Genomic DNA, 12620 nt, shown 5'->3' with positions numbered 1-12620 from the left:
GGCTACGGCTCCGCCCTTTTCAGGAATGGCTGGCATCTGTCTATTGCCCAGGCCAAGACAACCTGAACCTGGTGGTCACTGTCCCGGACAGAGTCCTGGCCTCCCTCCAATGGTGGCTGGACCCATGACTGGTGTGTGAAGGAGTTCCATTCCGCACCCCTCAGCCCTTCTTATCCCTTGTCACGGACACGTCAGCCCTGGGATGGGGCACCCATCTCGGGGACACCCAGACACAAGGTCTCTGGACTCAGTCAGATCTCTCCCTCCACATCAACGTTCGAGAGCTGATGGCTGTTCGTCTGGCTTATCAAGCTTTCCAGGAGCAGCTGCATGGTCGTTGTGTAGCAGTCCTCACAGACAATACCACGGCCATGTTCTACAGCAACAAACAAGGTGGCACTCGGTCCTCCCCCATTTGTCAGGCCATTCGACTGTGGGAATTCTGCACAGCTCACTCCATTCACCTGGTGGCATCTTTCCTCCCAGGGGTCCAGAACACATTGGCGGACTGCCTCAGCAGATCCTTCTAATCCCACAAGTGGTCAAGATGCCCAGATGTCATCCATACCATCTTCCTGAAGTGGGGGTTTCCCCAGGTTGATCTGTTCGCCTCACGTGGCAACTGGAAATTCCCGGCGTTCTTCTCTCTTCAAGGTCGCTCTCCGGGCTTCCTCACAGACGCCTTCCTGCTTCCATGGACAAGCCGGCTGTTTTACGCCTTCCCGCCATTTCCCCTTGTATACAAGGTCTTGCTCAAGGTGTGCAGGGACAGGACACGTCTGATCCTGGTCGTCCCAGCGTGGCCCAGGCAGCATTGGTACACCACACTGTTGGAGATCTCCGTTGATGCCCCCAGTCCCACTGCCCCTCTTTCCAGATCTGATCACTCAGGATCACGGCCACCTCTGTCATCTCGTTCTTCAGTCCCTCCACCTCACAGCGTGGATGCTGCTTGGCTGAGCCACTCATAGCTCCTCTGCTCTCGTTTGGTGCAGCAGGTCCTGTTGGGCAGCAGGAAACTTTCCACTTGGGCCACATATATGGAAGCGATTCTCTTGCTGGTGTTCTAAATGGAAGCGATTCTCTTGCTGGTGTTCTCTCCATGACATGCCCCCCCATCCAAGCGTCTGTACCTCTCCTCCTGGACTATCTCCTGAGCTTGAAAAGGCAGGGCCTGGCAATATCTTCTATCAGAGTTCATCTGGCAGCCATCTCAGCCTTCCACCTGGGAGTGAATGGCTGTTCTGTTTTCGCCAACCCCATGGTTGGTAGGTTCCTCAAGGGACTAGACAGCCTCTACCCACAGGTTCAACAGCCAGGACCCATGTGGGACCTTAACCTGGTCCTTTCCAGGCTTATGGGGGCCCCTTTTGAACCGTTGGCCACATATTCCCTCTTATACCTCTCTTGGAAGACAGCTTTCCTCGTTGCTATCACTTCGGCGAGGGGTGTCTCCAAGCTCAAGGCTCTCACCTCGGAGCCACCTTACACGATCTTCCATAAGGACAAGGTGCAGCTACAACCTCATCCTGCCTTCCTTCCCGAGGTGGGGTCGTCTTTTCATATCAACCAAGACATCTTCCTCCTGGTTTTCTACCTGAAACTGCACGCCAGTAGTCAGGAACAGTGGCTGCACTCCCTCGATGTTCGTAGGGCTCTCGCCTTCTACATTGAGCGTACGAAGTCTTTTTGGAAAACGACGCAGCTCTTCATTGCGGTAGTGGACCAGATGAAGGGCCTCCCGGTCTCCTCCCAGCGGATCTCTTTGTGGATCACGTCTTGTATTTGTGCGTGCTATGATTTAGCGGGGGTCCTGACCCCTTCTATCACAGCTCACTCTACGAGGGCTCAAGCCTCGTCAGCAGCGTTCCTGGCCCACGTACCAGTTCAGGAGATCTGCAGAGCCGCCACTTGGTCATCAGTACATACATTTGCCTCGCACAATGCCATCGTTAGGCAGGCCAGACGATGCCTTCGGTAGAGCGGTCCTACAATCCACAGTACTTTACTCCAACCCCACCGCCTAGGTAAGGCTTGGGAGTCACCTAATTGGAATCGATATGAGCAAGCACTCGAAGAAGAAAAGACGGTTACTCATCTTTGTAACTGTTGTTCTTCGAGATGTGTTGCTCATATCCATTCCAAACCCGCCCTCCTTCCCCTCTGTTGGAGTTACCGGCAAGAAGGAACTGAGGGGGCGCTGGGCCGGCTGGGGTATATATCCAGCGTCATGAAGGCGCCACTCCAGGGGGCTCCACAGCCGACCCACCAGGTGTTGCTAGGGTAAAAATTCTCCGACGATCGTGCACGCGGCACACGCACACCTAATTGGAATGGATATGAGCCACACATCTCGAAGAACAACTGTTACAAAGGTGAGTAACCATCTTTTTCTCCGCAATGACTTTATCAACTTTAAGTGCTCCTTTTTTATCTCGATCGTCCAGGGGCCCCACTGGTTGTTTAGCAGGCTTCCCGCTTCTGATGTACTTAAAAAACATTTTATTACCTTTGGAGTTTTTGGCTAGCTGTTCTTCTTTTCTTATTACATTTTTACACTTAATTTGGCAGTGTTTATACTCCTTTCTATTTACCTCACTAGGATTTGACTTCCACTTTTTAAAAGATGCCTTTTTATCTCTCACTGCTTCATTTTCATTTCATTGTTACCCCTGCACTGAGACCGGTATAATTTGTATAACCATACTGCCCCAGTGTGGTAGGCACTGTACAAATACAGAACAAAAAGACAGCCCCTGCCTCAAAAAGCTTATGCTCCAAGTAACTTGTGTTGGACTAAAGTGTATCTTACAGAAAGGGAGGCATTCCGTTTTTTCTTCACTAGATGAAAAAGTCCTTAACTACCTGATATCTTCTGGTGAAGGCCTTATGCACTGCAATCAAGTAATCTCTCAATCTTTTTGATAAACTAACAGAATGAGCTCTTTAAGGCTTTCACTGTAAGGCATTTTCTCATTGAATAATTTTTGTGGTTCTTTACCCTCCCCAATTTTTCAAAATCCTTTTTAAAATGTGGGATATCAGAATTGTATGTTGTATTCCAGTATCAGTCTTACCAATATCAAATAGAGAGAAAATCACCTTCCTACTCCTGTTTAGTTTTCCAGGGATTGCATTAGCCCTTTTTGCCTCAGCATTACACTGGGAGCTCATGTTCAGTTGCTTGTATGCTTGGACCCTTAATTCCATTTCAGTCACTCCCTTTCAGGATTCAGTCCCCCATTTTGTATGAATGCCCTGCATTCCTTGTTCCTAGATGTATAACTTAGATGGATATATTAAAATATTTTGTTTGAATGGGCCTACCTTACTAAACAATCCAGATTATTCTGTGTGACTGCCCTGTTCTTATCATTATTTACCACTTCACCATTCTTTGTGTCATCCACTAATTTTATCAGTAGTAATTTTATATTTAGTTTTAGGCAATTGATGAAAATGTTGAACTGAACTGGACCTGGTACTGATCCCTGCAGAACCCTGTTAGAAGCATCCCCATTTGAAGATGATTCCCTATTGACAACTACCTTTTGAGATCCATAAATTAGCCAGCTCTGAATCCATTTAACATGTGCTTTATTGATGTTGTCTAATGCTATTTTTTTAATCAGAATGTTATGTTGTGCTAAATCAAACAGCTTACAAAAGTCTATACATATATAGTTACCTTTCTCAACTAAACGTGTAATCTTCACAATTGGGTTTGTGTCATAAAACCTATTTTCCATAAAATCATGGGATGAATTACATTCCTATCTTTAATCCTTCATCAATATAATCCCATGTCAACTTTATATTATTTTGCTCAGGATTTATGTCAGGCTAACTGCTCTATAGCTATCTGGGTCATCCCACGTGCCCCTTTTTGAATACTTGCACAACATTAGTAGTCTTCTGGTATTTTTCTGGTACTCCCAAATTTATTAAAAATTAACATCAGTGACCAAAGTTCTCCTCATCCACCTGTTTCAGGATTTTTGAGTACAAATTATTCAGGATTGTTAATTTTAAAATGTTTATCCCTAGTATATGATCTTTGACCTCCTCCTCAGTTACTAATGCACTGGAAACTACTTCATCAGCCTCATATATGATTACATTATCCTGTTTCTTTCCAAATACAAACCAGAAATATTTGTTGAATATTTCTACTTTTTCTGCATCATTATTAACAATTTTACCATCTGATGTCATTTCGACTAATGTCTTTGGAATGCTGTCAAATGCACAACACAAAGCTCTCTTCCAGCCAGTTCCACCGCTCATTGTGCTGGTTGCTGAGCTCCCCACTTCTAGGTCCTGAAGCCCTTACTAAACGTCTCTGTTAGGGCTCCCTAACTGTGTGGGGTGACAAGTTCTCCCCTTGTGAATGCTTCTAAACATGAGAGGCAGCAAGCTTCCTCTATGCAACCCTTGATGGGGCAAGGCACAGGGCTCACCCCACGACCCCCTAAGGTGTCTAGCTTCCCCCGTACCAGGACATCTTGACTGCAAGGCACAAAGCTCACTCCATGACCCCCTTGGGTAACTTCCCCCCATCAGAGCCCCCTGACTGGAAGGCACAGAGCTCATTGCATGACCCCCTGGTGTTTAGCTTCCTCCTTACTAGGTCGCCCTGACTGCAAGTCAGAGTTCAACCCATGGCTTCCTAGCCTGGAGGTCCCCGCTTAGCGGACTACACCATGTGGGGCACTAAGTTCCCCACTTCTGGCACCCCTGAGGGGGGGACGAGCTGAGCCTCAGGGCTCCCCACAAGTATGCGAGCTCTGAGCTCGTCCCTCACTGCAACGAGACGCTGCTTCCCTGCGCCAAGGCCTTCACGCTGAGCCCCCTTCCTCACCCCAGGGCTCCCCTCACCCCCAAGATGCGGAGCTCACCTACTCCCCGCGAGCCAGCTAACTCCCGTCGGACTGCGGGCCACCGGGTTGCGGAGCGCGCCCCTCCCAAAAGGCGGTGACAGGGTGAGCGGGCATTAGGTTTGTCCGTTCACACTTGCCTTCACCCTCCTCCCTCCCGGATCGGAAGTATTCCGGTTGCTATTGGATACCCGGCGGAAGTATCGACTGCCTGTCCGAGGAAGGGCCAAAAAAAATGGCGGGCGCCGCTCTCAGCCAATGACAGCAGGAGAGACAGGCGAGCGCTTCTCTCCGACTGGGAGAGCGGGTATCGCGAGATCTCTGAGATCTCCTTCCACCACCCCGAGTTCCCATAACACCCTGCACGCGCCTGGCCTCTTCCTTTTTCCGCCATCTTGCTGCACCGGTGAGTTACGGGCCTCGCTGGGCCCTAGGCGCCATCCGCCGGGTACTATCCCCATCCTGGCCCTGCGGGCGTCTTCACCCGCCTTCCCGCCACCTCCGGACTTCGCCCAAGCGGCCCAGTCTGTTTTGAGCCGCTTGCGTCCGCCACGGCCGCCGGTGGAGCCACCCGAATAGGGAGGGGGGAGGCGCTTTCCTAGCCTGAAACCCGCTCACTGGAGGGAGCTGGAGGGGGGGTTCGGGTGGCAGGCTGGGCCCGGGGAGCGTGATGGTGGGATCGGGAAGGAGGAGGGGAGCTGGGGAATGTGGGACGGTAGCCTTGGCCCTGGGAGAGGCGGTGGTAGGAGGGGGCATCGCGGGGGTAAGGGGGAGTGCAGGCGTAGGCTTGGCCCTGGAAGAGGAGGAAGAATCGGGGGCGGGAGGGCGCAGACTGGGCCTGGGCAGGGAGCAGTCAGTCTCTCTGAGTTCACGCTAAATATCCCGTAGTTTATCTCCTGTTAAGTCGGTGGGTGCTGATTGAGTTTAGCAGTAAATGCCCCCGTGCACAGTGCAGATAAATACACCGGGCAGGAGCTTATTGCGTGTGGCAACGTGGCTTGATACAGCCCCTCTGGACTCCAAGCACCTCCGAGCCTATTGTAAAACTGTATAGCCCAAACGCCAACAGTGTAATGGTAAATGGAGCGATAGTACAATGCCTTGTTTAACTGTGGGATACGTTGCCCTAGTCATCAGAACATAAGCTTGAGTGCCCAAGTGCCACAGTATCTTCAATATGCAACTGGTTTTCTGCTAGAGATGGGTGAATTGGGCAATACTTAAAAGATTTTTCCCTTGTTCTGGACAGGGTATAATGCAGGGTAAATGATTCTTGAAACCCACTATCAAGAGTTGAGTAATTTAGTAACTCTTCCCCCCTGCCCCCCAATAAAAAGTGCAAAGCCATGTCATTTTAATGGTGTAACAGTTGTGTAATTTAATCAGGGTCTAAGATTTTGCTCGGTACTCCAGTGCAGTCTCAGCAGGCCTAGCTCCTACTGTGAGATTTTAGCCCACATTAACCAATAGGTCCAAAAATAACTAGTGACTGCTTCAGTTTTGGGGTGACTGATTTCAGAAAGTACAGCTAATCTCTGGAAATTAGGTCTTTCTCATATTGAACACCTGAAATCTCTGGTCACTTATGAAAAATCCTGGCCGGGATGTCTTGCAGCATCTTTAAATATGCTTTGTCTAGACTGTAAGTCTTTGTCTCTGAACATATCTTATTGTAAAACACTTAAGTTTTATGCTGTATATATTGTATAAACTTTTTGTGGCATAAAATGTAGACTGTTGAATATAGTTATGGTGGGTTTGAATTGTGGTGGACATGCACAAATAATAATCCGACCTGCGTGGTGTTTGCATAAAACATCTTGAAGCTTTTGCTTCTCGGCTCTCTGTGAGTTGAGGGGTGAAAACATCATCTACTATCTGCTGTTCTGAGTTCAAAAATTCTGAAATTAACAGTGTTATCTTTTTCTAAAAGTATCCCTGCTTAAAGTGAAAGCAAGAAGTTAGCACCCATAACTAACTTTGTTCCACACACAGGCATCATGGTGCGCATGAATGTTCTGGCCGATGCCCTTAAGAGCATCAACAATGCAGAGAAACGTGGAAAACGTCAAGTTCTCATTAGACCGTGCTCTAAAGTAATCGTGCGGTTTTTAACTGTGATGATGAAGCATGGTAAGTCATCAGAAAGTAAAATTCATATCTAATTATTTCTATAAAAGGTAAGAGGCACCAAAATAGTGTAAAGCTTGACTGTTTCCTGTAGCAAAAAGTGACAGAGTCCAATGGCACCTTATAGACTAACAGATGTATTGGAACATAAGCTTTCGTGGGTGAATGCTCACTTCATCAGATGCCACTACATGCATCTGACGAAGTGAGTATTCACACACGAAAGCTTATGCTCCAATACGTCTGTAAGTCTATAAGGTGCCACAGGACTCTGTCGCTTTTTACAGATCCAGACTAACAGGGCTACCCCTCTGAAACTTGGCATCCTGTAGCAAAGGGATATTGCATCACTTGCAGTGTTTCAAACCCCCCAAAAAATCATTTTGGGGTGGGGAGTGGGCAAGGGCAAATACTTTGTTTATTGTCCTTTGCTTGGAGTGTGTAGTGAAGGATAGAATTGGAAAAACTTGGGTATGCTGCCAAGATAAAACCAACAATGCAATTTTTTGGAAGCTATACACAGTGGCCAGTGTGCAGTGTCTGAGTGATTCCTTAGGTAAAACGTGCATTGCCTTTTCAAGTGAAGGCCTTTTCAAGTGAACTTAAGTTGCATTTAGTTTGAGTCTGTGGGAAACTGAGCTGATCAGTTACCCTGCTCTTTTGTAGAGTAAGCTAATCAACTTCTTAAACTGCCAAGTTGAAAAGAGTACTTGGAGAGATGCAGGACTAACCTTACAAAGTTAGTGCTGCCTCGAATATTGCTGGATATGAGACCATTGTATTAAATACATTATATGGAGAATAATAGATGTGTATTCAGTAATAGCTGAAATGTGATGACTTGTCTACATGAAAAAGTTGCACCATTTTAACAGTTGAGTGCTAATAGTTTTAATTGTGATTGTTAAACCAATTCAGTGATATCAAGGCAAAAGACTGTGTGTGGATGCTTATTTGGTTTAGCTTAAGTTGATTAGGACTCTTAAGCTAAACCAAAATAAGTCAGTCTTAAACTACAATAGGTGTCCAAAAAAGCTTGGCAGCAGTTTAATAAAACTGGTATATAAATTCATTTTAAGTTAAACCACTGCAGCTCTCTCATGTAGACATGGCCTAAATGTTAAGTTTTTGACTTGTCTGCATTTGAGACAGTGCACTAGTTTGGATAATAAAGGTTCTGCTTGATTTAATCGTTCACAGGTTACATTGGTGAATTTGAGATCATTGACGATCACAGAGCTGGGAAAATTGTTGTTAATCTCACAGGCAGACTGAACAAGGTAGGGTTTGATTTAGTGCTAAATTCTTTTTTCTTTCTAGAAGGCTGTTTAATTCTGAGAAATATACACTCTTCATATGCATTTATATTAATCTTAATTCTGTGAATGTGGTTGTGTAATGATAGATTTGATAAGGGCGTGTGAATGGAGGCTGGTCTGCATGTGGCTTAAGTGGAAGCTTTTTTGAGTCCTAATGATTGTGCTGAATAAAAATGTGCTTGAGCAACCATAACAAAGTAAATGAAGCTTGTGTGGGAATATGTACAGGGAACTTTGCTTGCCAGCACCACTTTCTCTGCTTTTTCCTTAGGAGCCTTCTAGAAAGTATTTATTGTCCACTCATACAACCTGTCTATATTTGTGTAGTCTGATATTCTAGTTTCAGACAACAATTCAATTATGAAATAATCAGTGAGCTAGAAATTGAATACTGAAGCATTTCAACTGACTTTGATTGGAACAGATTTGTTTGGAAAATGTTTCAGAAATGCAAACTTGTATCCAGGTGATGCATAATACTAGTAAATGACTAGAGAAAATTGTAGAAGCCAAGCCTTTCTGCTACTAACTGGATTTTGTATGCAGTGAACTATTGAGCTGTGCATCTTGTAGATATGTCAGTGCATTGCATAACTTCTTCCTAAATAGCCATGTAGTGTTTTTGGGTTGTCAAGAAGATTTCTTTTAACTGTCTGGAAATCCTGTGGGCTATATAACTTGACTATTACCATCATGATCTATTATAACAGATTCCTCCATTGGTTCAAAACCATTTCTCACTAAAATAGTTTAAATGAAAACACTGCCCATCCGGTAGATCAACTTTCTCAATTGGTAGCAGAGAAAGTTGACCCCTCACGAGCATATTTTGGATCGCTTCCATAAAGAACAGAAATCTGTTCACATAAACATGTCTTTCAGCTGGAAATTACTTGTCTGGAGCAGCCTGAGGATTATAAAAGTGCAGTAGTAGAATCTCATAATTTGACCAGATGGAACTTTATAACAGTTTGGAGTCTGTTGTACTTTAGGATAAGGGTTTATGCTGTCACTGAGCTACTTGGCAATTGTTTTTTGAGTGATGTTTGGCACAACCGAATGTTTTTCTAGAGCAGTTCTGTTATGTGGGCCAGTCAAACATTGAACAATGCAACAACAGCATACTTTTTGTGCATGCTTAAGTGGCAAAGACTTGTTAAAATAAATGTAAATACCAATTAAATGGTGAAAATGAAAGTTGCTGTCTGCTCCACTTTAGGGGCCAGATTGTTAGCATTGCTGGTTATTGACATGTCAACACTTATACTAACCCAAGATATACTCTCTATTGGCAGTTCTAACTACACTGTATACTTCTGGTTTTTAATCATTTGCATAAGATTAGTATAATTAACTTGAACATTTCTTATTAGGTGGTTAGTTTCTAGGCATGGTTTTTAATTTCTCAGACATACCTAAAATACAAGTTTGTGTCCAGGTAGCTATCTTTGTAGATATTCAGTTCTTCTTTGCCATGGTTAAGAACCTGGGAGTAGTCTCCATTCCTTGGTAGGAATGCTCGGGAGTTGATGCTTTCTTTCAAGTAGTATACAGCATGTTCTTATGCTCTCCGAGAACTGAACTGACCACAAAATGGCATTGCCTTCTGAGTTTGTAGCCCCAGCAGCAATCTAGTTTCAGCCTATCTAGTTGAAAGGAAGAAGGTAGTAGTATCAAAACAGCTCAGAACTGAATAGTTAGATCCTCTGCCTAGTCCAGCTGGCAACCGGAGTATGCACTGTGGATGAAGTTGATGCAGTAATGGAGTGCCATTCTTGGACACTTTGGTCTTTCCCCATCATACAAGTTGGATACTTGATTGGCACTATTAATCCCCTTCTGATCAGTGATTTGAAGAGAGATATAGGGCTGAATGCCTTTTAAATGCTGCGACTTGTGTAGAGAGACAAGGTAGGCAAGGTATTACTTTTTATTGGATCAACTTCTGTTGGTATGAGAGACAAGTTTTCGAGCCACACAGAGCTCTTCTTCAGGTCTGGGTAAGGTATTTACAGTAAAATGCATGGTGGAACAGATTGTAATGGACCATTCAAGGGAGGATGGCCTGTTAACACCTCTGCAATCATAGGCTGAAAAGGGGAGTGTGTGTTAATGGGTTATAGATGGATTTATGACTTATTACAACAATTTTCTTTCCCAGACATGAAGAAGACTCCATGTAGCTTTGAAAGCTTTTGTCTCCTATCAACAGAGGTTGGTCCAATAAAACATTACCTCACCCACTTTGTCTCTCTTATAACCTGGGACCCAATAGGGCTACAATTACACTGCGTACAACAATGGAAGAAATATATGTAGTAGTCCTCCTGTATCAAAGTTCTTCAGCTTCTGTTGGGGTTTTGTTTTATAGTGTGGTGTGATCAGTCCCAGATTTGATGTTCAGTTGAAGGACCTGGAAAAGTGGCAGAACAACCTTTTGCCTTCACGTCAGTTTGGGTAAGTGCCAGATATGCAGAGTTAAATTGTTGAAATTCACAAATAGAACAATTTATAGCAGTTCTCCTAAGTGAAAGTGGTTGGTGCAAAAGAAAACCTCTTAGGGTAATTTCATAAATGAAACTAGCATTGTTTTGAAGATCTCTGTTCTGATCTCTTCTTCAGAAAGGGGACACACACTTAAACAGTTTTTATATAAGCATTTTTTAACTACTGCTAAAAGTTAACACCAAGAGACAGCCGTCTCCGTTTTTCAGTTTGTGCATCTGACAAGACTTCATGTAGTCAATTTCATCTACATCAGGGGTCGGCAACCTTTCAGAAGTGGTGGGCCGAGTCTTCATTTATTCAGTCAAATTTAAGGTTTCGCGTGCCAGTAATATGTTTAAACATTTTTAGAAGGTCTCTTTCTATAAGTCTATATTATATAACTAAACTACTGTTGTATGTAAAGTAAATAAGGTTTTTAAAATGTTTAAGAAGCTTCATTTAAAATTAAATTAAAATGCAGAGCCCCCCGGACCGGTGGCCAGGACCTGGGCAATGTGAGTGCCACTGAAAATCAGCTCGTGTGCCGCCTTTGGCATGCGTGCCATAGGTTGCCTACCCCTGATCTACATCATTCTCACTCTTCTCCCTCCAACTGTTGGTCTTAATTCTGTAGAAACACTTAAAAAGAAAGTTGTAATAAAAATACAAATTAACAGTACTTGGGTATAGGGTAGAAGTGACTGAGGTCTTTTTTTTTTTTTTAATTCTCTAGATATCAAACTAAGGACTTCCTTTTAATAGAGGCCTTGGCTGTTACATTAAATCAATATAGTAGAATCCCACTGACACCGAATCTTGTGAATAAGTGAACAGACACACCAAAGCAAGGAAACATGCATCGCAAAATGTACAGTTACTATAAACAGTTAACTGTAGCTAAACATTGCTGTAGTATTCTAGTACATATACTTCAGCATATTTTGTGTGAATTAAATAGAAACTCTTGTGAGGTTAATCTTGACAGTCAACTTTTGTCCAGAAAGCATGCTAATTACCATAGATAGGTGTTAGAAATAACTAAAGTTACCTCAGCTGTCTGCAGCTTAGTACTAATATTAAAGTATTAGCAGCATGAGCAACTTTAGGAGTCCTACCATATGAAGTTTTCAGTTAGCAATCTGGCAATAGCAACCGTACACTTATTATGAGCAGGTAATTGACATGGGTTTGAAAATGGCGACATGGTCCAGCCGCAAAGTTGGGGCTTATGACCCTGCTAACACTTGTTCAGTTCTACAATGCTAACGGGAATGTCAAATGAAAATTCCTAGTGTAGATAAAGTTTGTGGGGAAGTCTGCTTTAAAGAGCATATAGTCAAATTTAAATTTGACATTAGTACAATTTTAAATTCTCAAGCATGTCAAAATAGCATATTTGTAGGGTTTGTATAACTATTTTACATTAGGACTGTTGTAGTCTAAGTTGTCACATTTCCTTGCATTGGCTAAAGAAAGTGAGACGTTGCACTACAAAAATGAGATTGGACCGTTTTTCTAACTGTATGAGTGGTAGGGAAATCTACCATAATATGCTACTGAAAATACTTTTTACTTAATAGGTACATAGTGCTGACAACTTCCGCTGGCATCATGGACCATGAGGAAGCAAGGCGAAAACACACAGGAGGCAAAATCCTGGGATTCTTTTTCTAAAACTTGTAAAACAGGCATACTAATAAATTGTTCAAATGGACTCTGTTTGCATTCAGTATTAATGGTTTGGAACACTTCCTTTGGGAACACTTATTGATAACATATTGTAGTGAATAACACTTAAGACCTAATG

General features: G+C 43.8%; 1 protein-coding gene across 3 annotated transcripts; it reads left to right on the top strand.

Annotated features, from left to right (window-relative positions):
- Nucleotides 1–5078: 5078 nt before the first annotated feature.
- Nucleotides 5079–12527, top strand: RPS15A (ribosomal protein S15a). Of its 3 annotated transcripts, none has more exons than XM_065559963.1 (5): nt 5079–5283; nt 6873–7010; nt 8208–8287; nt 10698–10783; nt 12394–12527. In XM_065559963.1, the coding sequence occupies exons 1-5, from the start codon at nt 5136–5138 to the stop codon at nt 12485–12487; spliced, it is 546 nt and encodes a 181-aa protein (XP_065416035.1). In that variant the 5' UTR covers nt 5079–5135; the 3' UTR covers nt 12488–12527. The 3 variants fall into 3 exon arrangements, with proteins under 3 accessions (XP_065416035.1, XP_065416037.1, XP_065416036.1); XM_065559965.1 differs by having other exon boundaries at nt 5283–5953; XM_065559964.1 differs by lacking the exon at nt 5079–5283 and adding an exon at nt 5500–6519.
- The last annotated feature ends 93 nt before the right edge of the window (nt 12528–12620 follow it).

The sequence above is a fragment of the Chrysemys picta genome, chromosome 10 (assembly GCF_011386835.1).
Source record: "Chrysemys picta bellii isolate R12L10 chromosome 10, ASM1138683v2, whole genome shotgun sequence".
In the NCBI taxonomy this organism is placed as follows: Eukaryota; Metazoa; Chordata; order Testudines; family Emydidae; genus Chrysemys; species Chrysemys picta.
Note: the sequence above shows the minus strand (reverse complement) of the source record. Positions and strands in the feature narration are given on the sequence as shown.